Source organism: Somniosus microcephalus, chromosome 17 (assembly GCF_052327205.1).
Source record: "Somniosus microcephalus isolate GS21.2 chromosome 17, FLI_Smic_1.0, whole genome shotgun sequence".
In the NCBI taxonomy this organism is placed as follows: Eukaryota; Metazoa; Chordata; class Chondrichthyes; order Squaliformes; family Somniosidae; genus Somniosus; species Somniosus microcephalus.
Genome location: NC_141003.1, coordinates 28,768,846 through 28,795,711, shown reverse-complemented (window position 1 = coordinate 28,795,711; position 26,866 = coordinate 28,768,846). Strand labels below are relative to the sequence as shown.

Here is a 26,866-nt window from a genome sequence, read left to right as displayed (position 1 = left end):
GGATGCCAGGGAGGTTTATTTACATGAGAGGAGGTCTGCCTGTACCCGTCATTAGCCACAGAAACATGTTTACAGATCTAGGTGCAGCTCCCTGGGACTATTGGAGGAAAAGTTTCCTTGCAGGCTAAGGTTCTCCAGGGATGCAGTGATGACATAGCGACAATCACCTGGATTACATTGCCAGTGGCAATCAAGGCCACAACAGCCCTCAATCCCTATGCCTCTGGATTCTACCTTCAGTCAATCAACATGATACAGATGTATCAAGCAGTCTTTGTTCACCAAAGTAAACACCTTCATCCTTTCCCCAAGGGAAAAGCAATGGAGGCTTTGGGAAGTCATGCAATTCTTCCTCACCGCGTGATTTCCCCAAAGTACAGGGCGTCATTGATGGCCCCCATGGGGCCACTGAGGCAGCTAAACACAATATTCATGAGCCACAGGAATTTCTACTCCATCAATATATGTCACCGACCAGCAGCACAGGATCATCCAGGTGAATGCCCGGCTACCAGCAGCAGTCGCAATTCTTTTATGCTAAGGCAATCCTCTTGTGCCTGGGTTATTAGAAGACAAAACAGACTTGAAGGATAGCTCCTAAGAGACAAAAGGTACCATCTACAGCCCTGACCAAATGACACCTAGCAAGATTCAAAGCCAAGAAGTGATGCAGATACAACAATAGCCAAGAATTTATCAAACACCTTCATTGATATGCTGTAGCTGGGATTCATGCCTTGCTGCAGTATAGGCATGCATGGTAAGCATTAAAGGGCTGCGAGGCAGTCTGACTGCTTTAGTGTAACATGGTGTGAGGAAACACTGTGACATGCATACTTAGGCTACGTACTTGTTATAAGATACTGGTGGGTCTTCTTACCTTGCTGAATTTCTTCAGATATGAGGAACGTTTCCTAATTTAGTGCCAGTATCGCTGGATGGCGGAAACTAGACTAACTCCAGGGCTCGGAGCCTACCATGAGTGACTCACACAGTGGCAAGCAACTGCTGTTGATTCTATGTTCAGTATGCGCCTATGTTGTAGTCGGGAGGATGGTGGCACTGCACTCACACATTTTATGGTGAGCTGTGCTGTTCACCATACTGCTCATGAGGAGTTACTGATACCTGCTGTCCCTATAACAAGGGCTCAAACCTGAGCTTGTCAGCTGTCTAATGATCAGTTAGTGACTATCCTTCTTGATGAGGCTGATTTGGCTCTGAGATGATGTTCCTAGTGATGGAAGTTACCAAACTAGCCAACCCTCTGTGGCCGACCTGGTAGTCTGTTACCTGAATAGGCAGGTCTGCAGTACCCCAGGGTGCGTCTGATGATTAACCAGCAAAGTCTGGCTCACATACGGAACCTGGTGTTGTAGACCTGTCAATGGAGCCTGGTATTCTTCCCATTCATTTCCAGGTAGCCTTGCAAGCCAATGCCATTTTCGTTGGAATCGTGTTGGTTGGAAGCTTATCATTACTTTGTACTGATAGACTGCACGACTCCAGCGAGTTAAACTGCAGCAGTATCTCTGTACACACTTGGGAGTCCCTAAGACTGGCCTCTGCCAACCTTTGTCTAAGCTCTCTAGACATATGGTAAATGGAGAGAACATGCGCACCATATTGTATAGTTGAAGCCATACTTGAGTGGATTTCTCAGTAGCTTAGCTTGGAGACTATTAAACATGGTGATGGGTTTCCATGCGTGTCAGAAAACCAACTGATCAAAAAAAAACAGGAGGTCCCATGGAGTTAAATCGCCATGGCTTTTGGGGAAACCCAGCCTTCTGACCATAACCATCCCACCCCCCTCTCCGAAAACCTACCCCAGTAAATATCAGAGCCATGGTTTTTTAAACGCTCGGATTCTCACCTCTACTATTCTCTTCAGTGTCCAAGAAAATGCTTAATGGATAATTATGGATCATATCGTTTGCACTGCAATGCATCACACCATTTTCACAGTTACTGTAAAAAAAAAACAGATTATTTGAAATTTGAAAATAAACAAAAGCCAATGCAGATATGCCATCAGTACTGTCTGCCATACTTGAAAGGCGAGAACCAGAAAGAGCAGGAGAGACAGGACAAAAAACAGAAACAATCAGAGACTGCTTCATGCAGACTCAGTTTTAACAATTAATTCTGTTAACTGCACATTAACACCCAGACATAGCCTTGTTCACCTGAGCAGATTCTGTTAGGGTAACTGCTTTGCTCATTACTTCCTATATTTCAGTGTATTATTCACAAACAGATAAATTTTAGTCATACTTAATAATAAACCCCAAATACTATAGATCTGGACTCATCCAAAACTGATCCAATCCTCACCTGATTAACAAAGTATATCAAGGTAGCACAAACATTCATTCTCATTGCAGATAATTCCCAAACCACATTATTCTTTTAAAAACTGCATTTAAGACCTTGCTACACCTAGCACTGTGAGGAAACCTTCCTCCGTGTGTAGTTCTTCACACGTTTATGCTTGAAATAAGCAAAGAGGTTAAGCATCCGAGTGCATGCTGATCCATTGGTTATGGTGGTGAACCATTGGGTTGGATGGTCCTTGCGGTGGTAGATTCCCATCGCCAAGAGGGAGCCCGCCAGAGCCGCACAGGAAACTCCAGCTACAGTGGGGCTGCCACTACAGCAGCACAAGAGGCAGCGATGGAACTTAAAGTGGTGAAAAGAGCCCCGAAGGTGGAAAGAACTGCAGCATTTTAGGCCTCGGCATAGGTCAAGGCCTATGCAGGCAAGTGAGAAGTGGCCAAATTGGAGGGAGAGGCACCCTCTATGAGACTATCCTCCTCCACTGCTGCACTTTAGGGGCATTACAGTCGCTATCCTGGGTCTACCAGCACCTTCCACCAAGGAGTCCAGCAGTAACAAGTGATTGGAAACATCAACTTGTTGCAGTACAAAGACCAGCCTGTTGAGGAAAAATCTATTTTTATCCATTAGTATAAAAGTTTTGAGCTCATCCATCGCACTTTAGACATCACATTGAAGACATTGCATTTGAAGTATTTTTTTAAAAGAGAAAGAAATTGAAACTGAGATTTTTTCCTGACTTGGAGGCAGAAATTTACAATTACCTGCCAATCTGCATGGTTCCTATAGTAATCTGGGGTGTAATGTTTAAGTTATCCACCAGATGGAGCCAAAGAGTAAGGTTTCACATTCGCCAGTATTTAAGGTAATGGGTCATGTACTCAATGTCCTGGTACACCAGTTATTAAGGTAATGTGGCATTGCATTATGGGTATGACTCAGAGGTGAATCCTCCATCTTGGTGCTCGTGCAGTAAGAAATTGGGTGCTTTGCTTCCAGCCTGTAAGAGATGTCTCTCTGCTACACCGTGTAATAAACAGTTGGGTTTTGTTCCTAATAACTCGCTTCTCTCAGTTTGGACCTTACTACTCAGATATCACAGTTCCCTCACCAAAGAGGTATCAGGCATATTCTCTATAAGGATTATTGTACCATGGCTGTAAAGGGCCAGACCCAGTTAGCAGCTAAACACCCCAACCATACATCAGGCACCAGAAGCACATGAGCAATGTCATAGAAGTCCTGCTACAACTGTACAGGGTATTGGTGAGACCACACCTGGAGTACTGCGTACAGTTTTGGTCTCCTTATTTAAGGAAGGATATACTTGCATTGGAGGCAGTTCAGAGATGATTCACTAGGTTAATTCCAAAGATGAGGGGGTTGGCTTATGAGGAAAGGTTGAGCAGGCTGGGCCTATACTCATTGGAATTTAGAAGAATGAGAGGTGATCTTATTGAAACATATAAGATACTGAGGGGGCTCGACAGGGTAGATGCAGAGAGGATGTTTCCCCTCGTGGGGAAATCTAGAATGTGGGGGCACAGTTTTAGAATAAAGGGTCGCCCTTTTAGAACTTAGATGAGGAGGAATTTATTCTCTCAGAGGGTCGTAAATCTGTGGAATTCTCTGCCCCAGAGAGCCGTGGAGGCTGGGTCATTAAATACATTTAAGGTGGAGATAGACAAATTTTTGTAAGATAAGGGAGTGAAGGATTATGGGGAGCGGGCGGGGAAGTGGCTTGCAGGCTCGAGGCACCAAGTGGCCTTTTCCTGCTCCTATTTCTTATGTTCTTATGTAAGCAGTATTATTAATAATAACAGAAAATGCTGGAAATACTCAGCAGGTCAGGTAGCATCTGTGGAGAGAGAAACAGAGTTAACGTTTCAGGTTGATGACCCTTCATCAAATGGGTCTGATGAAAGGTCCTCAACCTAAAACGTTAACTCTGTTTCTCTCTCCACAGGTGCTGCCTGACCTGCTGAGTATTTCTAGCATTTTCTGTTTTTATTTCAGATTTCCAGCATCCACAGTATTTTGCTTTTGTATCAGTATTATTAATAGATGGACTACTTAAAGAGTGCGTACCTATCTCATTCAATTACCCCATCAAACATGCCTCGGCAATCTGCTTCCATTGCTCTGGCAATCCTTGTAGCTAAAACTTTCTTGGCAATGGCTCTATGGACTTGCTCTCCAATTTCCCTCTTTATGTGGGAGCTCGTTTTGTTTCTTCCTTGCAACAACCCAAGTGAGAGCAGGAAAGCATCAGGTAGGAAGACACGTGAATTTGATTCCAACCAGCATTCAAGAGCACAGGGTTTTATGTCTCTGCATTAAGAAGCTAGTGGGGGTCATTTTCAGCTTCACCGCCCAGGTGATGAACATGCAAATTGACCCTGCTATTTTACACCATTGCACAGCGATTCATCATTTCCCAATGGTGCAAATACCATGGGGTTAGCATATTAATCCATTCCTGGTTTTGTAACTGACACTAGCACAGTCTAATCAGTGACTCAACAATGGGTTAGAAACTACAGCTGCACTCATCCACTTGCCTGGATGAGCACAGCTCCAACACTCTAGAAGCTCGCCACCATCCAGGACAAAGCAGCCCGCTTGATTGACACCCCATCCACCACCTTAAACATTCACTCCTTCCACCACCAGCGTACCGTGGCTGCAGTGTGTACCATCTACAAGATGCACTGCAGCAACTTGCCAAGGCTTCTTCGGCAGCACCTCCCAAACCCACGACCTCTTCCATCTAGAAGGACAAAGGGCAGCAGGCACATGGGAACACCACCACCTCCAAGTTCCCCTCCAAGTCACACACCATCCTGATTTAGAAGTATATCGCCGATCCTTCATCGTCGCTGGGTCAAAATCCTGGAACTCCCTACCTAACAGCACTGTGGGAGTACCTTCACCACACGGACTGTAGCGGTTCAAGAAGGTGGCTCTACCTTATCAAGGGCAATTAGGGATGGGCAATAAATGCTGGCCTTGCCAGTGACGCCCACATCCCAGGAACAAAAAAAAGGAAAGGAAACGTCTGTCTAACTAAGAGATCAGCGATCAGAAGTGTAGAAGACCTGCAGAAAGCAGTCAGTGTAGGCCACCCTGGAAAGAATATGAATGATACATTTGAACAGTTATGTAGGAAAATAGATAAACACAGGGCCAGAGAAGGCTCTGCGCTCCATCTGACCAGTCCCAAAAACGAATACCTCTCAATTCTCCACTCCCTCAGATAATTATCCAATTCTCCCTCGCATCTTTCTCCAGTTTCTCTCCTATCTCTCCTCATGCCCTATCCGCGCTCATCTTGTCCACGAGACCCACCTCCTGCTCCCTCGACCCTATTCCCACTAGACTGCTGAGCACCCAACTTCCCTTCCTGGCTCCCATGTTAGCTGATATTGTTAATGGTTTTCTCCCTCAGATACTCTCCCCCTCCCCTTCAATTCTGCCATCATCACCCCTCCTCAAAAGAACAACCCTTGCCCCCCTCCATTCTTGCAAACTACTGTCCCATCTCCAACCTCCCTTTCCTCGCCAAAGTCCTTGAACGTGTTGTTTTCTCCCAAATCCGTGCCCACCTTTTCTGGAACTCCATGTTTGAATCCCTCCAATCAGGTTTCCGCCCCTGCCACCGTACCGAAACGGCTCTTATCAAAGTCACAAATGGCTTCCTATGTGACTGTGACAAAGGTAAACTATGCTTCCTCGTCCTTCCTGACCTGTCTGCAGCCTTTGACATGGTTGGTCACGCCATCCTCCTCCAACGCCACTCCACCATCGTCCAGCTGGGTGGGACTGCACTCGTCTGGTTTCATTCTTATCTATCCAGTCGTAGCCAGAGAATCACCTGCAATGGCTTCTCTTCCCACTCCTGCACTGTTACCTCTGGTGTCCCCCAAGGATCTATCCTTGGCCCCCTAGTATTTCTCATCTAACTGCTGTCCCCCGGCGATATCATCCAAAAACACAGCATCAGTTTCCACATGTACGTTGATGACACCCCCACCTCACTACCACCTCTTTTGACCCCTCCAATGTCTCTGAATTGTTACACTGCTTGTCCGACATCCAGTACAGGATGAATAGAAATTTCTTCCAACTAAATGTTGGGAAGACCAAAGCCATTGTCTTCGGTCCTCGCCACAAACTCCGTTCCCTAGCCACCGACTCCATCCCTCTCCCTGGCAACTGTCTGAGGCTGAACCAGACTGTCTGCAACCTTGGTGTCGTATTTGACCCGGAGATGAGCTTCCGACCACATATCCGCACCATCATTAAGAGCACCTGTGGCTCAGTGGGTAGCACACTTGCCTCTGAGTCAGAAGGTTGTGGGTTCAAGTCCCATGGAGTGGGACTTGAGCACAAAAATCTGGGCTGACACTCCAGTGCAGTACTGAGGGGGTGCAGCACTGTCGGAGGTGCCGTCTTTCGGATGAAACGTTAAACCGAGGCCCCGTCTACTCTCTCAGGTGGACCTAAAAGATCCATAGCACTATTTTGAAGAAGGGCAGGGGAGTTATCCCGGTGTCCTGGCCAATATTTATCCCTCAACCAACATAACAAAAACAGATTATCTGGTCATTATCACATTGCTGTTTGTGGGAGCTTGCTGTGCGCAAATTGGCTGCCGCATTTCCCACATTACATCAGTGATTCCACTTCAAAAAAAATTGACTGTAAAGCACTTTGAAACGTTCGGTGGTCATGAAAGACACTATATCAAGGCAAGTCTTTTTACCTGTTTCCACCTCCATAACATTGCCCGACTCCGCACCTGTCTCAGCTCATCTGCTGCTGAAACCCTCATCCATGCCTTTGTTACCTCTAGACTTGACTATTCCAATGCACTCCTGGCCGGCCTCCCACATTCTACCCTCTAAAAACTTGAGGTCATCCAAAACACTGCTGCCCGTGTCCTAACTCACACCAAGTCCCGTTCACTCATTACCCCTGTGCTCGCTGACTTGCATTGGCTCCTGGTTAAGCAACGCCTCGATTTTAAAATTCTCATCCTTGTTTTCAAATCCCTCCATGGCCACGCCCCTCCCTATCTCTGTAATCTCCTCCCGCCCTACAACCAATGTTCCCTCGAAGCTGTGCAGCCACGTGGCCATGCAGCTGTCTGCCGGTCCCGTGCAGCCCAGGACTGGCTTTTCCAACGTGAAATTTCGTGCATGCGTAAAGCTTTGAATGGGCTGCACAGCCCATTAAAGGCACCGCGCACCCAAACTTAAAATTGAAGGAACATTGCCGACAACCCTCCGAGATATCTGCGCTCCTCCAACTCTGGCCTCTTGAGCATGCCCGATTTTAATTGCTCCACCATTGGCGGCTGTGCTTTTAGCTGCCAAGGCCCTAAGCCCTGGAATTCCCTCCTTAAACTTCTCCGCCTCTCTACCTCTCTTTCCTGTGTTGTATTTCCCATACTATCTGGCTCCACTGCCTCCCTGTGCAGTCCACTCACATGTTCACACTCTGCATAGTTCACTCTAGACTCTCCGTGCATCTTCCCTTTCAGCCAATGGCCTCTTCTTCTAGAGTTTGTGGCAAACTTGAAGATGTCGTCAGGATCCAATTTATTGATTCCTTTCAGAATATTAATTACTGTACTTCAATATATCTCCCCTGAGCCTTCTCTTCTCCAGCACAACAATCCCAGGCTCTTCAACCTCTCATCATAGCTTAGATATATTAAACTAGCTATCATTTTGGTTGTATTTATCTGCACTGCCTCCAATACCTAAATATCCTTACTGTAGTAAGGTGACCACAACTGTACACAGTACTCCAGGTGTGACTGTACCAGTGCATCATACAGACTCATTGAGGGAAACATTCAACTGGCGGCCACCCGTTACTCACCTGGAGAACGGGCGACCAGCAGTTGAAAACCTGATGGGGATCTTGTGCACCCATTTTCCCGCCTGAATCAACTTTCAGGCAGGCCTTGAAATGGGTGCCCACCACTTCCAGCCAAAACAGGTAGGAGGCTGTTTAAATATACAACTCGGGTTGCCAAGCCTGTTGTAGGACCACGGTTACGGTTACAACTGTCAAGGAGAAATGGGCAAAGTATGTCCGGTGCATGCCAGTCCCACCCGCAGCTCGTCACAAAACTGTTAACGATTGCCTGGTTGGGTGGGCACACAGCCAATATCATACCCACTCAGCACCCAACCCGAAGGTCTGCCCCATTATCACCACCAGGGATTGGTGCTGTGTCCATCCAGCTGTACACTTGAACTATTGAAAGTTGCATGTGTCCCGAGACTTCGGTCACTGAAGTGCTGATAGAATTCTGTTTGAAGTTCCAGTTAATATTGCTAACATAATGGATTTTTTTTTTAAACAGTATTTACAGTTATCAATTCCAGGTAGCTTACCACATAGTGTATTCAAATGTTATGTCCTCATGTGGTTTGTAGATTTCATCGTTAAAGTAACAGGAGCATTCTGATTTGGGCACACACTGCCCATCTTCATTGACATACTGACTGGGGGGACAGTAGCATCCTTCAAGACAAAATTCAGTGCAGTCCGAGTCTGGATTAGAGAGCGATCTGCAGGTCTGGTTACAAGGGGTGCCACACTGTTCATAATTCTGACCATCAGGGCAAGTCATTTCTGTCGTAATAAAGTTTCAATAAAGAAAGAAAAAGACAGGTGTATTTATTATATAGCATACTTATCGCACCTCTGAGAAACATCACAAAATGCTTCACACAAATTACTTTTGAATCGCAGTCACTATTGTTACGTAGGCAAATGCTGCAGCCAAATTTGCATGCAGCACGATCCCACAAACAGCAACGAGATGAATGATCGGTTAATCTGTTTTTGATGGTGTTGGTTAAGGGAGGAATTTTGACCAAGACACCTGGCGAATTCACTCCTCCTTGCCACAGGATTTTGTAACTTCCACCTGATCAGGCAAACAAAGCACCTTGTCCAGAGAACAGTGCCTCTGACGATGCAGCACTCCTTTCAGTACTGCACTGAACGGTGAGTTAACGTTTGATTTTTCATTAAAAAAAATAAAGTAAAAGGGAGAGCAAAAATCACTTACCACAGAAGTCTGGGGACCTCCAGTTAATAAGTACCCCTTTCTTGGCACATATTGCAGCGTAACTGGAAACAGCAGAACACAGGCATTCATTGCCATTGGAGCAGGCACACACATCATAGTGACAGATCTTGAGGAATGGTGCAGGATTCACCTCATGGTGGCATGGCTCAAACTCGGTTAACAGCAGAACAGAGCACATCTCCTCAGCATACTGTGCTGAAACCCAAATGTTATACTGTGATGATGATTCTTTGTAAGGTTTGTTTCTAGAATAGCAATTCCAAACATGTTTGGGGTTAATTTTAACCTAACTCCCCTGGCGGGATACTGACAGGATGGGTGCAATGATGGTTTTATAGCCCTCCCAATATTACTCTCCACTGACTTCATCGGGCATGGTGAAAAACCAGCATTGCACCCAGTTCCGTCAGTTCCTCACCAGGGGAATTAGCCTAAAATTAACCCCATTACAAATGGAGGGGGGAAAGGAGATGGTGGTTATGTGATTATGATATAGAAAACAAGAGGCAAAAAGCACACAAATTATTTCAACGGTGAAATGAATGTTGTGCTTGGGACCTAGGGGGGGTTCTAAAAAGCACTAATTCTGAGAGAAAACTTCACACTTGCTTGTAGTCTGGAAACAATTCTCTTTAATGCACACATATTAGTCACTAACAATAAGGAGAAAGATTCCAGTTTACCAGCATTAAATGTTCAGTACTCTGAAATCCATCAAACTGCAACTTGTTCTGATTTACACATAACTTATACATATGTGAAGAGAAAGAGATTGGTGAAGTCAAGCGTAGGCCCCTTGCAGTCAGAATCAGGGGAATTTATAATGGGGAACAAAGAAATGGCAGACCAATTGAATACATACTTTGGTTCTGTCTTCACAAAGGAGGACACAAATAACCTCCCAGAGATGTCGGGAACATAGGGTCTAATGAGAGGGAGGAACTGAATGAAATCAGTATTTGTAGGGAAATGGTGTTAGGGAAATTGATGGGATTGAAGGCCAATAAATCCCCAGGGCCTGATAATCTACATCCTAGGGTACTTAAGGACGTGGCCCTAGAAATAGTAGCTGCATTGCTGGTCATCTTCAAAAATTCTATAGACTCTGGAACAGTTCCCATGGATTGGAGGGTAGCTAATGTAACCCCACTATTCAAAAAAGGTGGTAGAGAGAAAATGGAGAATTATAGACCGGTAAGCCTGACATCGGTAGTGGGGAAAATGCTAGAGTCCATTATAAAAGATGTAATAGCTGAGCACTTAGTAAACAGTGACAGGATCGGACAAAGTCAACATGGATTTACAAAAGGTAAATCGTGCTTGACTAATCTACTGGAATTTTTTGAAGATGTAACTGGTAGAATAGATAAGGGAGAACCAGTGGGTGTGGTGTCGTTGGACTTTCAGAAGGCTTTCGATAAGGTCCCGCATAAGAGGTTAGTGTGTAAAGTTAAAGCACATGGGATTGGGGGTAAGGTATTAACTTGGATAGAGAACTGGTTGACAGACAGGAAGCAAAGAGTTGGAATAAACGGGTCTTTTTCCGAGTGGCAGGCAGTGACTAGTGGGGTACGGCAGGGATCGTTGCTAGGACCCCATCTATTCACAATATATATTAATGATCTAGATAAGGGAACTAGATGTAATATCTCCAAGTTTGCAGATGACACAAAGCTGGGTGGGTGTGTGTGCTGTGAGGAGGATGATGAGAAACGCCAGTATGATTTGGACAGGTTGGGTGATTGGGCAGATGCAGTTTAATGTGGATAAATGCGAGGTTATCCACTTTGGTGGCAAAAACAGAAAGGCAAATTATTATCTGAACGGCAATAGATTGGGAGAAGGGGAAGTGCAACGAGACCTGGGTGTCCTTGTACACCAGTCGCTGAAGGTAAGCATGCAGGTGCAACAGGCGGTTAAGAAGGAAAATGGTATGTTGGCCTTCATAGCGAGAGGATTCGAGTACAGGAGCAAGGATGTCTTGCTGCAGTTGTACAGGGCCCTGGTGAGACCACACCTTGAGTATTGTGTGCAGTTTGGTCGCCTTATCTGAGGAAGGATGTTCTTGCCATGGAGGGAGTGCAGCGAAGATTCACCAGACTGATACCTGGGATGGCAGGAATGACGTATGAGGAGAGATTGGGTCGATTGGGCTTTACTCGCTGGAGTTTAGAAGAATGAGAGGGGATCTCATTGAAACTTATAAAATTCTAACAGGACTAGACAGACTAGATGCAGGAAGGATGTTCCCAATGGCGGGGGAGTCCAGAACCAGGGTTCACAGTCTAAGGATAAGGGGTAAGCCATTTAGGACAGAGATGAGGAGGAATTTCTTCACCCAGCGAGTGGTGAACCTGTGGAATTCTCTACCACAAAAGGCAGTTGAGGCCAATTCATTAAAATCTATTCAAGAAGGAGTTAGATATATTTCTTAAGGCTAAAGGGATCAAGGGATATGGGGAGAAAGCAGGGACAGGGTACTGAATTTGGATGATCAGCCATGATCTCATTGAATGGCGGAGCAGGCTCGAGGGGCCGAATGGCCTACTCCTGCTCCTATCTTCCAAGTTTCTATGTATCTAACTTTAGAAATGGGTACTATTGATTCCATCCATGCTTGAGGCACCTGGGAAACCTGAGCGGCAGAGCGGGGTATAAAAGTCCCCAGAGACCAGGTAAGGCCTCACAGCGTTGGCGGGAATCCTGAGTGGCAGAGCGGGGCTATAAAAGTCCCAGAGACCAGGTAAGGCCTCACAGCGTCGGCGGGAAACCTGAGCGGCAGAGCGGGGCTATAAAAGCCCCAGAAACCAGGTAAGGCCTCACAGCGTCGGCGGGAATCCTGAGCGGCAGAGCGGGGTATAAAAGTCCCCAGAGACCAGGTAAGGCCTCAGAGCGTCAGCAGGAATCTCGAGCGGCAGAGTGGGGTATAAAAGGCCCCAGAGACCAGGTAAGGCCTCACAGCGTCGGCGGGAAACCTGAGCGGCAGAGCGGGGTATAAAAGGCCCCAGAGACCAGGTAAGGCGTACCAGTCTCCAATCTCTGAACTCGGAGGGAAGGAGAGAAGTAAATAGTAATCCAAGTGTGACGTCACCAGAAAGCAGGTAAGTGATTGGTTGGTGAGTATTTCTCCCTTTTATGCTAAAATCTATTTGGTTTATAGTTGTGGTAAACCACTGTTATTGTTGTTCACCGTTGTTGTTGTTGTTGCACACTGTTGTACCTATGCATGCCTCAGCATGTCTCTGCTGGCTCCGCCCCTGGCTCCACCCACAGGCCCAGGTATAAAGGTGACCGCTCTGCAGCCCCCTGCCTTCTTGGAACCCAGTCAACCACGAGAGGCATGCTCTGTTCTTTGCTAATAAAAGCCTTAGTTACTCTCCTAACTCTCCGTCTTTTATGAGTAATTGATAGCGCATCAATAGTTTCAAAGGTGTGATATACACCATCTAGAATCGGGGCAGAGGATATTTAAGAATAATATTAATAAATTTAATTAATTACATAGAATGGGAGATCAGGCGATGTGTTGCTGCTGCAATATGTGGGAGCTGGTGAACACCATTGATGCTCACGGTGATCACATTTGCAGTAAGTGTTGGCTGCTCGAGGAACTCCGGCTCCGTGTTGAAGAGCTGGAGACCGAGCTTCAAACACTGAGACACATCAGGGTGGGGGAGAGTTACCTGGACTCTGTGTATCACGAGGTAGTCACACCAATTAGATTAATTAATTCAGATGTAGTCCGTGGCCAGGGTCAGGATGGTGTGACTAGAAGTGAGGCAGGTACGGGGATCCAGGAGGTAGTGTTGGAGGAGCCGCAGCCCTTGCACTTGTCCAACAGGTTCGAGGCTCTTACTCCCTGTGGGGACAGGAGCAGGGACTGCAGGGAGGATGAGCAACCTGGCCACAGCACCGTGGAGCAGGGGGCCATTCAAGTGGGGGGAGTTAAAAGAAATGTTGTAGTGGTAGGGGATAGTATCGTTAGGGGGATAGATAGAGTTCTTTGCAGCCGAGAGCGAGAGTCCCGAAGGCTGTGTTGCCTGCCCGGTGCCAGGGTTAAGGACATCTCCTCTGGACTGGAGAGAAACTTGGAGTGGGAGGGGGAGGATCCAGTTGTCGTGGTCCATGTTGGTACCAACGACATAGATAGGACAAGGAAGGAGGTTCTGCTGAGGGAGTTTGAGCAGCTAGGGGCCAAATTAAAAAGCAGAACCACAAGGGTAATAATCTCTGGATTATTACCTGAGCCACGAGCGAATTTGGCTAGGACAAATAAAATTAGAGAGTTAAATGCGTGGCTCAAAGACTGGTGTGGGAGAAATGGGTTTTGCTTCCTGGGACACTGGCACCAGTACTGGGGCAGGAGGGAGCTGTTCCGTTGGGACGGGCTTCACTTGGCCAGTGCTGGGACTAGAGTCCTGGCGGATCATATAACTAGGGCTGTAGAGAGGGCTTTAAACTAACTAGTGGGGGGGAGGTTCCTAGAGAGCAAATAATAAAAATGACAACAGAGAAGGTCATAGACTTAGGTAGCAGTGGGGAAATTAAAAACCAGAGCATGTCAGGAAGGGGCAGAAGGTATGGAGTAAAAGGTAAAGTAATAAAAAGGGCAAAAGCAGGAACTAAGTGTCACAAAACATCTTTGAAAGTTCTCTATCTGAATGCACGTAGCATTCGTAACAAAATAGACGAGTTAATGGCACAAATAACTACATATGGGTATGATCTTGTGGCCATTACAGAAACATGGCTGCAGGGTGACAATGCTTGGGAATTAAACATACCAGGTTATTTAACGATCAGGAAGGACAGGCAGGAAGGAAGGGGAGGTGGGGTGGCTATGTTAATAAAGGAATCACTGTAATACAGGGAAATGATATTGGGTCAAAAGATCAGGATAATGAAACAGTTTGGGTGGAGGTAAGGAATAATAAGGGGAAAAAAACACTAGTGGGCATAGTCTATAGGCCTCCGAACAGTGGCAACTCTGTTGGACGGAGTATCAATCAGGAAATAGTTGAGGCTTGTAATAAGGGAATATCTATAATTATGGGGGATTTCAACTATCATATTAATTGGACAAATCAAATTGGGCAGAGCAGCCTTGAGGATGAGTTCATTGAGTGTATTAGGGATGGGTTTCTTGAGCAGTATGTAACTGAATCACCAACCAGGGGGCAAGCAACCTTAGATCTGGTCCTGTGTAACGAGACGGGATTAATTAAAAATGTCCTAGTAAAGGATCCCCTTGGAGTGAGTGACCATAACATGGTTGAATTCCATATTCAATTAGAGGGTGAGAAGGTTGGATATCAAACAAGCGTGCTAAGCTTGAATAAAGGAGACTATGAAGGTATGAGAGCGGAATTGAGTAGAGTTGATTGGGAAAATAGATTAAAGGGTAAGACGGTACATGATCAGTGGTGTACATTCAAGGAGTTATTTTACAACTTCCAAAAAATATATATTCCACTGAGAAGAAAAGAGTGTAAAAGAAAAGACAGCCATCCGTGGCTAAGTAAAGAAATTAAGGATAGTATTCGACTAAAAACAAGGGCATATAAGGTAGCCAAATCTAGTGGGAGGATAGAGGATTGGGAAAACTTTAAAAGACAGCAAAAAATAACAAAAAGATTGATTAAGAAAGGGAAGATAGATTATGAAAGTAAATTAGCAAAAAATATAAAAACAGATAGTAAGAGTTTTTATAGTTATATAAAAAGAAAAAGGGTGGCTAAAGTAAATGTTGGTCACTTAGAGGATGAGACTGGGAAATTAATGGTGGGAAATATGGAGATGGCAAAAACACTGAATGAATATTTTACATCAGTCTTTACAGTAGAAGACACTAAGAATATCCCAACACTGGACAAACAGGGGGCTAAAGGGGGGGAGGAGCTAAACACGATCAAAATCACTAAGGAAGTGGTACTCGGTAAAATAATGGGACTCAAGGCGGATAAATCACCTGGACCTGATGGCTTACATCCTAGGGTCTTGAGGGAAGTGGCGGTAGGGATTGTGGATGCATTGGTAATAATTTTCCAAAACTCCCTGGACTCGGCAAAGGTCCCGGCAGACTGGAAAACTGCTAATGTAACACCCTTATTTAAAAAGGGCAGTAGACAGAAGGCTGGAAACTATAGACCGGTTAGCCTAACGTCTGTGGTAGGTAAAATTTTGGAGTCCATTATTAAGGAGACAGTAACAGGACATTTGGATAATCATAATTTAATAGGACAAAGTCAGCATGGTTTTATGAAGGGGAAGTCATGTTTGACAAATTTGCTGGAGTTCTTTGAGGAAGTAACGTATAGGGTGGATAAAGGGGAACCAGTGGACGTAGTGTATTTAGACTTCCAAAAGGCATTTGACAAGGTGCCAAACAAAAGATTATTGCTTATGATAAAAAAAATCACGGGATTGGGGGTAATATTCTGGCATGGATAGAGGATTGGCTATCTAACAGAAGGCAGAGAGTTGGGATAAATGGTTCATTCTCAGACTGGCAATCAGTAACTAGTGGTGTTCCGCAGGGGTCAGTGCTAGGTCCCCAACTCTTTACAATCTATATTAACGAGGAGGGGACCGAGTGTAACATATCAAAGTTTGCAGATGATACTAAGATGGGAGGGAAAGTAGTGAGTGAGGAGGACATAAAAAACCTGCAAGGGGACATCGACAGGCTAAGTAAGTGGGCAGAGATTTGGCAGATGGAATACAATACTGGAAAGTGTGAGGTTATGCACTTTGGCAGGAAAAATCGTAGAGCAAGTTATTATCTTAATGGCAAGAAACTGGAAAGTACTGAAGTACAAAGGGATCTGGGGGTCCTGGTGCACGAAACTCAAAAGGTTAGTATGCAGGTGCAGCAAGTGATTAAGAAGGCCAATGGAATGTTGGCTTTCATTGCTAGGGGGATAGAATATAAAAATGGGGAGGTATTGCTTCAGTTGTACAAGGTATTGGTGAGGCCGCACCTGGAATACTGCGTACAGTTTTGGTGTCCATACTTAAGAAAGGACATACTTGCTCTCGAGTCAGTACAAAGAAGGTTCACTCGGTTAATCCCGGGGATGAGGGGATGGACATATGAGGAGAGGTTGAGTAGATTGGGACTCTACTCATTGGAGTTCAGAAGAATGAGAGGCGATCTTATTGAAACATATAAGATTGTGAAGGGGTCGGATCGGGTGGATGCGGGGAAGATGTTCCCGATGATGGGTGAAACTAGAACTAGGGGGCATAGTCTTAGAATAAGGGGCTGCTCTTTCAAAACTGAGATGAGGAGGAACTACTTCACTCAGAGGGTGGTAGGTCCATGGAATATGCTGCCCCAAAAAGCTGTAGAAGCTACATCATTACATAAATTTAAAACAGAAATAGACAGTTTCCTAGAAGTAAAGGGAATTAAGGGTTACGGGGAGCGGGCAGGAATTTGGACATGAGTCTAGATTCGGATCGGTCATGGCCCTGTGGGTAGCGGAGCGGGCCCAGGGGCCGTGTAGCCTGATCCTGCTCCTATTTCGTGCGTCTAATTCTCTTAGATTCAGGAGATGGTTCTGTGATAGTGGATTGGCGGTTAGGATCAGGTCAGCCATGATCTTATTGAATGGCGGAGCAGGCTCGAGGGGCCGATTGGCCTACTCCTGCTCCTATTTCTTATGTTCTTATGTAACACAAATGATAACTTCAGTAAAAGACATGACTTGTCTCCTTACTTCACACAGAGCAACTTTATCAAGTGCCTGGTGGATGCTGCATAGCACAACAGCTTACAGTGCCTTAAATGTAGTAAACGGCCTAAGGCACAAGTGAGAACATCTCGCCCCCCACTTCACCAAAGTGCCTAAAGACCCCGGGGAGCATCACTTAGCCAGATTCAGGCATTCGTATGAAATGTCTTCGCCTGCATTATATTCAACACATGGGCTAAAAATTCAGTTTGGGGCGCCAAGCTCGCCTGGGCGCCGGAATTACCGCTGCGAGCGGAGCCACTTGCGCCATCGGGATATTCAGTTTCTGCGCCCCAAATGGAAGCGGGCCGCTAAACGAGGCTTCCCGCGCCCCGCTTGGGGCGCTGAAACTGAATATCGGCGCGCTAAGGGCCGCAGCGTCACACGCTGCGGCACGGCACGCTGCGGTACTGCAGGCCTTCCTCCCACTGTTAAGGGGGAGGTGCCTGCAACAGCGCGATCCCCGCTCGCGAGTGCCGGCAAATGAGCCGGGCTCTCGGGAAACAGCCGGCAATGCCGCAGGGGGGGGTGGTGTAGGAGGCCGGGGACGGAGGTGCGGGCAGGCGGCCGCCGAAAAAGCGGCCGGCCGCACCTCCACCTTAACTAGCGCCACTACCGCCACAGGTTGGCCCCTGTGTACCGGTCGCTATTTGCGGCCGGCGCTGAAGAGGCCGGCGCGACCAAATATGGTCATCGGGGCGGTAGCGGGGCGCTGTGCACACCGATGACGTCATCGGTGGCGGCGCAGCGCTACAGGCTAACGCCGCCATTAGCGCCCCGCTAAATATCGCGGTAGGTGTGGCCAGTGGCGCAAAAGCCACTGAGTGCCCTCTTTGGGCGCAAACTGGTGGCGCAGGCCACTGAATTTCTAGGCCATAGTGCCTTTGTTTTAAGGACTAGACAGCGAAATTTCATACCTGTATTAACTAATATCACACAGTGCAATTTTACCCAACATTGGGGCATCATAACACTTCCTTTTCGACATACTGTGGGAGGATTCAATGGCTAAAGGCCACAGATGCCCTTCCGTTATTATGGAATGAAAAAGAAGCCATTAGGCCAACAGGAAGCCAAGGTTTATGCAGCCATTTTAAGATTTGCTTACAAACTTTGCCTTGATTGATAAGCTATTTGGTCAAAGCTTGCTTTTAAAGTCCTTTGAATGGCTTGCGAGCACGAAATATAATTGTAGAGATACTTACAGCTCAATATTAAGAAAACACCTGAACAACAGGAAACACTAACAGTAAAGGAACAATCTATTTATATTTCCTTTTTAATGTTAATTCCCCATCATTACCTGTGCTTAAAAATTTGGGGTGTAGAATGTGTACCCTTCAACGTCAAAGATACCAATGTGGGAATCTTTCCAATTTTTCACTCAGCATCAGGCACGCCCGAGTCACATATAACACTGCCAGCTACAGAGCAAAGCTCCCCTTACTCTGTTCCAACTTGCTATCTTAGCTGGAGCGATGCCCTAGTGTGAATTTTTCCATCAACTTCACCAGAAATCCTTATGGCCCCCAAGTAAGGTTAACAGTTGTGGCTTAATTAGTGTCAAACCATGCCCAATAAAAATGAGGTTAAAACTGCACAAATTCATTTCATAAAGAACATTTACATTGAATGGAGAGTGTCATTCCATCAGTCTGGGTAAGATTTGAATCAAAATCCCAGAAATGAAAGGGCACTGTGCCAATTAGTCTCCCCTCAATTATGGTTAATAATTAGAACAAATGCTTTACCCACCATGAAGTGGTTAAAAGACTGTAGTAATGGCTAGTATAGGTCCTGCACGACAGTGTGAGTGGCCAGGAGTTTTGCCATGCGGGTTACAGCTTGTGTTACCACCACCAATCTTTTTTCTGTTGTCGTGATCATTGCAGTTGTTGGTTTTGGCCATTTAGCTTCATAACACATGACAAAAAGAGCTGTTTTGACTGGCAAACACTAGATACAGGCTCCCCATGTGATGAGATGGGATAGTCTTACTGAAAAATAATGGGGTAAACTTTTTGTCTTCACCGCATTCTGGTTCTGGCAGAGCAGATTGTCCACTTGTTATAGAACTGATCAGATTTTCGTTCCATTGATTTCAATTGAACAGGTTCTATTACCATCCAAGAAGACAAAAAATGTATCCCAATACATCTGGGGCTGGATTCTATTATTCTGCAAGCAGTGACACAGGTCCTGAGAGACACGTATCATAACGTTACATAGGAACAGGAGTAAGCCATTCAGCCCCTCAAGCCTTTTCCACCATTCAATTAGATCATGACTGATCTGTATATTAACCCCATCACAGTGTTTACCTATATTTTGTAGTAGTAGGAAGTGAAACTTTGCAGTAAATAAATATTAATGTCTTAAATATTAATATTTTTTTTATCACGTGTTGAGAATATCACTAATGGAAATAAAAATAAATTCAGCCGCCCTGCATTCCTATAACAAGCCACACTAAAAGGGAATGTACGGTTCAAAGCTTAAGCTACAAGGCTGTTGCGATGATTCTCCAACCTGTGTTCCCTTTAAGTGTGGCTCCTCATCAATTGGTGAATTTACCTGTATTTTTCTTTGGCCATGACATCGTAATGACAAGGTGGCATGACAGAGCAGCTTCAGTGGATTTTCCCGAAACTTCAACTCATTTCAGTGTTATAATTAGCATATGTTACGGCCATTCTCTTACGGCCATTCAATGACTTGTGAGGTCCCTTATCTCTTCACTGCTTCAGACAGACACACTTGCGAAAGTGTCATAGCCATTGCCCAGTCTCTGTCAGTGTGACTGAGGTTGGAAATTTGAGCAGAGTGGGACTTAACCTGTTGTCCTCCCCCCACCCCCCTGCTCTATGATACAAGTGTCAGTTCCAACATTTAGCGTCAGCATGCTGTCAGTACCTGATGTATTTCCTACAAATAAAGATATCCCTAAAATACTGAAGCCCATAGGAATCAGCAAGACAAACACTGCAGTGTGAATGCAATTGTAGGTGATAACCCAAGGTTAATGAGCGTGAGATTGAGACTGTACATTTACAGAAACACAATCTAATTTTGAGAGAGAAAAAGCTTCGTTAAAAATTGCACCATTAAAATCAGAAAGTTAAATCAAATACAGACCACATCAGTCTGGTCCAGCGCACAGCTAAAAGCCTGATAGAATACAAGGAAATATGTGCTGAAAGCTGCTTAAATCAGGGAGATGGGTAGAATTTGAAAAGTTTCTTTTGTATCATTTCCCCTAAGGCCAGAGTACCATACCTTGTGCTTTCAAGTCCCTGTACCTCAGAAAAGATGAGGATGCTAGTATCCATTTCTCTGCAGAGAACAAAATGAGATGCTAAACTATTTGGTGAGGGAGAGGATGTTTAAGACCTGCTTCTGGCATTGAGGATTATTAGCTTGGGTCAGTTTAAGTTAAGCTAAGTTAACCACTGGTTAATTCGCTCAACCTCATTCATAGATATAAAGCTTTACAATAAAGTTATTTCTGATATTTTTATAGTTATAATAGCAAATTAGATGTGTACATTAGTGATTCCACAAGGTCAAAAATTTGAGATACTCTGGTCATCCCTTGCAACAGACTAACATTTGTATTAAATACTGGGAGAATGGTTTTGTATCCATTTCATTTTCTTTAAAAAAAAAATCATTCTTGAGATTTGGGTGTCGCTGGCAAGGTCGGCATTTATTGCTCACCCCTAGTTGCCCTTGAGAAGGTAGCGGTGGCCCTTCTTCTTGAACCTCTGTAGCCCGTGTGATGAAGATACTCGCACAATGCTGTTAGGTAAGGAGTTCCAGAATTTTGATCCAGCAACGATGCAATATGAATGGTGATATATGTCCATGTTTGGATGGTGTTTCCAAGCACCAACTGTCCTTCTCCTTCTAGGTGGTGGAGGTCGCAGGTTTGGGGGCTGCTGCTGAAGAAGCTTTGGTGGCTTTCTACAGTGCATCCTGTAGATAGTACACACTGCAGCCATGGTACACCAGTGGTGGAGGGAGTGGATGCTATGCCAATCAAGCGGACTTCTTTATCCTGGATGGTGTCGAGCTTCTTGAATCTTATTGCAGTTGCACCCATCCAGGCAAGTGGAGAGTATTCCATAACACTCCTGACTTCTGCATTTAGGTTGTGGAGAGGCTTTTGGGAATCAGGAGAGGAGATGCTCGCTGCAGAATACCCAGCCTTTGACCTGCTTTAGTAGCCACAGCATCAACGTGGCTGGTCCAGTTGAGTTTCTGGTCAATGGTGACTCCCAGGATATTGATGGTGGTGGATTTGTCGATGGTACTGCCACTGATGTTAAGGGGAGGTGGTTAGACGCTTTCTTGTTGGTTATGGGCATTGCCTAGCACTTTTGTGGCACGAATGCTATTTGCCACTTATCAGCCCATACCTGGATGATGTCCAGGTCTTGCTGCATGCAGGCATGGACTGCTTCATTATCTGAGGAATCGCAAATGGAACTGAACACTGTGTAATTATCAGCAAACAGCCCCACTTCTGACCCTATATGAGATAGTTTGGCCAAGGATATTTGCCCTGAGGAATTCCTGCTGCGATATCCTGGGGCTGAGATGATTGGCCTCCAACGACGAAAAACATCTTCTGTGTGCCACGTATGACTCCAGCCACTGGAGAATTTTCCCGAATCACAGTGACTTCAGTTTTACTAGGGTTCCTTGGTGCCACATTTCTGTCGAATGCTGCCTTGATGACAAAGACAGTCACTCAACTCTGGAATTCAGCTCGTGTCCATGTTTGGACCAAGGCTGTAATGGGGTCGGGAGCCGAGTGGTCCTGGTAGAACCCAAACTGAGCATTGGTGAGCAGGTTACTGGTGAGCAAGTGCCGCTTGATAGCACTGTTGATGACTCCTTCTATCACTTTGCTGATGATTGAGAATAGGCTGATGGGGCGGTAATTGGAGCCGGGTTGGATTTGTCCTGCTTTTTGAGGACAAGACATACCTGGGCAATTTTACACATTATTGGTAGATGCCAGTGTTGTAACTGTTCTGGAACAGCTTGGCTAGAGGTACGGCTAGTTCTGGAGCATTGGTCTTCAGCACTATACTAGGATGTTGTCAGGGCCCATAGCCTTTGCTGTGTCCAGCGCATTCAGCCATTTCTTGATGTCACGCGGAATGAATTGAATTGGCTGAAGACTGGTATCTGTGATGTTGGGTACCTCAGGAGGAGGTGGCGAAGTTGATCCGTTTGGCTCAATCTGGCTGAAGATTGTTACAAACGCTTCAATCTTGTCTTTTGTACTGACGAGCTGGGAGGATGGGGATGGGGATGTTCATGGAACCTCCTCCACCCGTTAGTTGCTTAATTGTCCACCACCATTCACGACTGTATGTGGCAGGACTTCAGAGCTTTGACCTGATCCATTGCTTGTGAGTTTGCTTAGCACTGTCTAGACCATGCTGCTTCGGCTGTTTCGTATGCATGCAGTCCTGTTTTGTAGCTTCAACAGATTACCACCTCATTTTCAGGTGTGCCTGTTGCTGCTGTTAGCATGCTCTTCTACACTCCTCATTAAACCAGGGTTGGTCATCTGGCTTGATGGTGATGTAGGAGTGGGGGATATGCCGGGCCATGAGGTTATAGATTGTGGTGGAATACAATTCTGCTGCTGATGATGACTAACAGCGCCTCATGGATGACCAGTTTTGAGCTGCCAGATCTTTTCTTAATCTATCTCACTTAGCATGGTGGTAGTGCCATACGACATAATGGAAGATGTCCTCAGTGTGAAGACGGGATTTGGTCTCCACAATAACTGTGCAGTAGATAGGTATGATTCTGTGAGTATAACTATATCAGGATGTTGCTTGACTAACCTGTGGGACAGCTCTCCCAGATGATAGTGAAGAGGACTTTTCAGGGTCGACTGGGCTTCGTCGTGTCCTGATTCAATGCCTGGGCCGTCACCAAGAGGTCCATGTGGTTTTATTCTTCTTATTCTTTGTAGAGGTTTAATACAACTGAGTGGCTTGCTAGGCCACTTCAGAGGGCAGTTATGAGTCAACCACGTTGGTGTGGGACTGTGGTCACAGACCAGGTAAGGACGGCAGGTTTCCTTTCCTAGAGGACATTAATAAACCAGCTGGGTTTTTACCACAATGCGACAGCTTCATGGTCACTTGTACTGACAATAGCTCTTTATTCCAGATTGATTTATTTAGTTTATTTTTGGGGGACTTTTTTAATGGTGGATTTGAATTGTCCAAATCACTGGACAAGTCCAGTAACATAACCACTAAATTACCATACTCTTGATGTATCAATTTCAATGTGTATAATTATGAAACATAATTTCTAATTTCACCAGAACCATGGTAATCTAAACTAATTACCATAGTTTGACAAATGAAAAGTACTGTAAATGCTGGAAATCTGAAATAAAAACAGAAAAAAGCTGGAAACACAAAGCAGATCAGTCTGCATCTGTGGAAGTAACTGACAATCAATCTTTTAGGCTTGCTCCCTTTTGGAAGGAACAAGCCTGAAACATCAACTGATTGTTCCTTCCACAGATACTGACTGATTTGCTGTGTGTTTCCAGCTTTTTCTGTTTTACCTTAGATTGATAGTCTGGTTGACAACTCTGGAAGAAAGGAACTTAACAGTTAGTGAGAAATATTGTAAGTATGTTGGATGTTATAGTTGATCTGGAGTGGATGGCAATACCTGTCTGAAGATAGTGTTAGTGACAATTTACAGATATTAGGGTTATAGAGAATCACAGTGGTTTTACTCGGTGCTCACAATGGAAGAAATAATCTATTGGATAGCTAAGGATCACATTTGAAACTTTTCTTTTAATTGAAATGTATCCTGAATGGGCAAGGATAGGTAAAGGTAAATTCAGCAATCTGCATGCATTAGGGAGCCTTGCTCAACGAGAACACAGGTCAGAGATCGGGCTCTTATTCTTTGACTTCCACTCTCATTGATCAAAGCTGCCCTGCTGGGAGTGCAGATTCACTGAACGGATCCTTATGTAGTTAATATAGCTTCGAGTACCTGGACATCTAGAAGACTATTGTTTGGGTGAAATAGATCATCAGTGCATATTGTAAGAGGATGAACTTTTAAGTGACTAGCAGTAGACACGATAGTCATTCTTAGGGTACAGGGTAACAGGAAGGACATTCTGATGTGCATTCAGGTGGTCAAGCCATGGTGATAGGAGATGAACTGACCAACCTCTGATTGGATACGCAGCTTAGTCTGATCTGACTGATCTTGCTAACTGATTCCAGATGATTTTTGGATGTCAAGAAGACCCGTAGCTTCCATGTGATGCAATATGAGAGTGATTTAACCTTTGCTAGCAGTTGGGTGGTGACTTAATTGGCACTGCGGCACCAGATAGGTTTAAAGATAATGTAGCAGAGGTGGCACTAGAAGTAGAGGCATGTGTCGGCTATATACAGACTAGTGTAGGTGGCGTTCACTTGATATAGAGAACATCTTTACAGTGAATAAAACTAAAGGGATCTGATTGTAAATGGACAACTCTATTTATTTATCGACACTTAAATGCACGCATGCTGAAGATGTCTGTGAAATTATAATGCAGGACTAATTGTGCTGTACTGCAACAATATTTTAAATAAAAGATACAATGCAAGTTGATGTCTTGCCTACGAGTTCTGTGGTATGCAACAGTCCAGTTATCTGTAGCACCAGAGGCTGCAGCTTGATCTCTACTGGTATTCTAGCATACTGAGCACGCTAGTCACATGGGTCAAACATTACTTGTGCCCTTCTCAGAGTTTTTTTTAGAGAAGCACAACAAAAGCCTCACTGCTATTTTGCTTGTTTTATTACGAACAACAGGTGTGCTGCATAATGATAAATGAATAAGGATTGGATATCTTATAACTGAATAATAATGAGGGCTAGGAGACACATACTGTTGTGTTTAAACTCTGGAGTTTCTAGCTCCTGCTTTCTTCACTTGGTTATGGTGACAACACACAGTCATTATTTCCATAAGAGCAATTGTTTCAATAAAGCATGTGACTATGTTTACATATGTCCTCATAGATTAGTCCCCATGGGTCGAGCTTCCATCTGGCTACAGGACAAGGGGAGTGCTGCTTGACTGAACTCTTCTTTTAAAGTTTATTTATCTGGCTTTTTATTCATAGAGGGAAGGGATAATCATGCCACAGTAATACTTAAGAGTTTATTTCTAATCTTAGATATCTCAATTTTTTAAAAAGCACTAAAGGAAACCCAGCTTTAGTAATTCTGCCTTACCAGAAAACACCTCCCCTGGAAGTGAATGAACCTTAAAATATCCCAGTAGATGCCAGTGGTTAACAGCATTACAAAACCCACATAAATCTTTGGACATACTTCAAGTTGCGCTATTATAGTCATAGCCAAAATGAAGGCTTGTTGTGAAATGGTCTTTTTAGTTTTTCACACAATAAAGTGTAATGCAGATCAGCATGGATGGTTTTCTGTGCTAAGTATGCTAAATATCTAATCTAAGGGTAGATCCAACACTCCGAGCAGGAAGCCACGTTCGAAGAGAGTGCAGGTCAGAGGTCGGGCTATGACATGGCAACACCAATTTTCCGTTCAAATATGGGTCCCCGCTGAGGGCACAGGAGCTCTGAATTTATCCTTTAGACTGGTTTAATATCCTTATTTTTCACTCTGCACTCAGCCAAATTGCCAGCGAGAATATTTAAATATCCATGTTGAATTAAACAAAGCACATTCAAGACTTCTCCAAAATGTATGGAAACCCAGTTACCTCTCTTGGGATTTAAATTGCATGGGTTGGCGTTTATCTGTTTCAAGTCAGCACAGCCTCCATTGATCTTCCAGGAGTTCCCAAAGTTGACCATCTCCGTTTCAACAAGTCCGGATGGTGTGAGGAAGTCGTCTCCTTGATTCCCATTGAAGTTTCCACACAGGCCGCAGGTTGTACCCGTGTATATGGCACCCAGCTAAAGAAAGAAGCTGAAAGTTAATTCAGTGTCAGAGCCATGCAGAATCTGATATACTTCTGCATATTTCAGGGCGTACCTTTAGATAAATCTTTCCGTACCCATCCCAGTCAAACTGAAAATCTTCATCATAGATCACCCGAACTGATGACAGAACAGTGTGCTGAATACGAAGAGCACCTACAAGAAAATATGTTAACCAGAATGAATGTAATTATATAAACAACAATGTAATTTTAAACAAAATATTGTTGTGAAAAACAACCAGCTTGCCCCCTGTCTCTTTAAGTCAGACTTATATTCATAGGCCGAGATTTTCCGGGGAGTCAGCGGACAGGATCGGTGGCGGGTTGGGTGGGAAAATATTTTATTTTGGCAGCGGGTCAGGAACCCGCCGCAACGCGCCTTTCCCAATCTCGGGTCTATCAACGCTGAGCAGACCCAACCAGCAGCAGCGGGCGACCCAATTAAAATCATTAGCATCTAGTTTTTTTTAACTTACCTTTTGACTTTAACTGCATGACCACAGGAGCCACACTGTTCGGGGACCACGGCTGTCAACCTGAGGCAGGAGTTCAGTGGCCATTGCTCCAGCTGATTACTTGACAGCTTCAAATGTACAGTAAAAGTTCCCACCTGGCAGATCATCACTTTCCTCAGCCACAAGCTGTTTC

At 44.9% G+C, this 26,866-nt stretch overlaps 1 protein-coding gene across 1 annotated transcript in view; it reads right to left on the bottom strand.

The window, feature by feature from the left end:
* vwf (von Willebrand factor) overlaps nt 1-26,866 on the bottom strand; it is a 141,548-nt gene that overhangs the window by 92,143 nt on the left and 22,539 nt on the right. The window contains exons 13-17 of the mRNA XM_086010148.1: nt 26,272-26,372; nt 25,997-26,192; nt 9,434-9,649; nt 8,751-8,991; nt 1,877-1,971 (exon numbers count right to left, since the gene is read on the bottom strand). Coding sequence (XP_085866274.1) covers nt 1,877-1,971; nt 8,751-8,991; nt 9,434-9,649; nt 25,997-26,192; nt 26,272-26,372 — 849 coding nt within the window. The remainder of the gene's footprint in view (nt 1-1,876; nt 1,972-8,750; nt 8,992-9,433; nt 9,650-25,996; nt 26,193-26,271; nt 26,373-26,866) is intronic.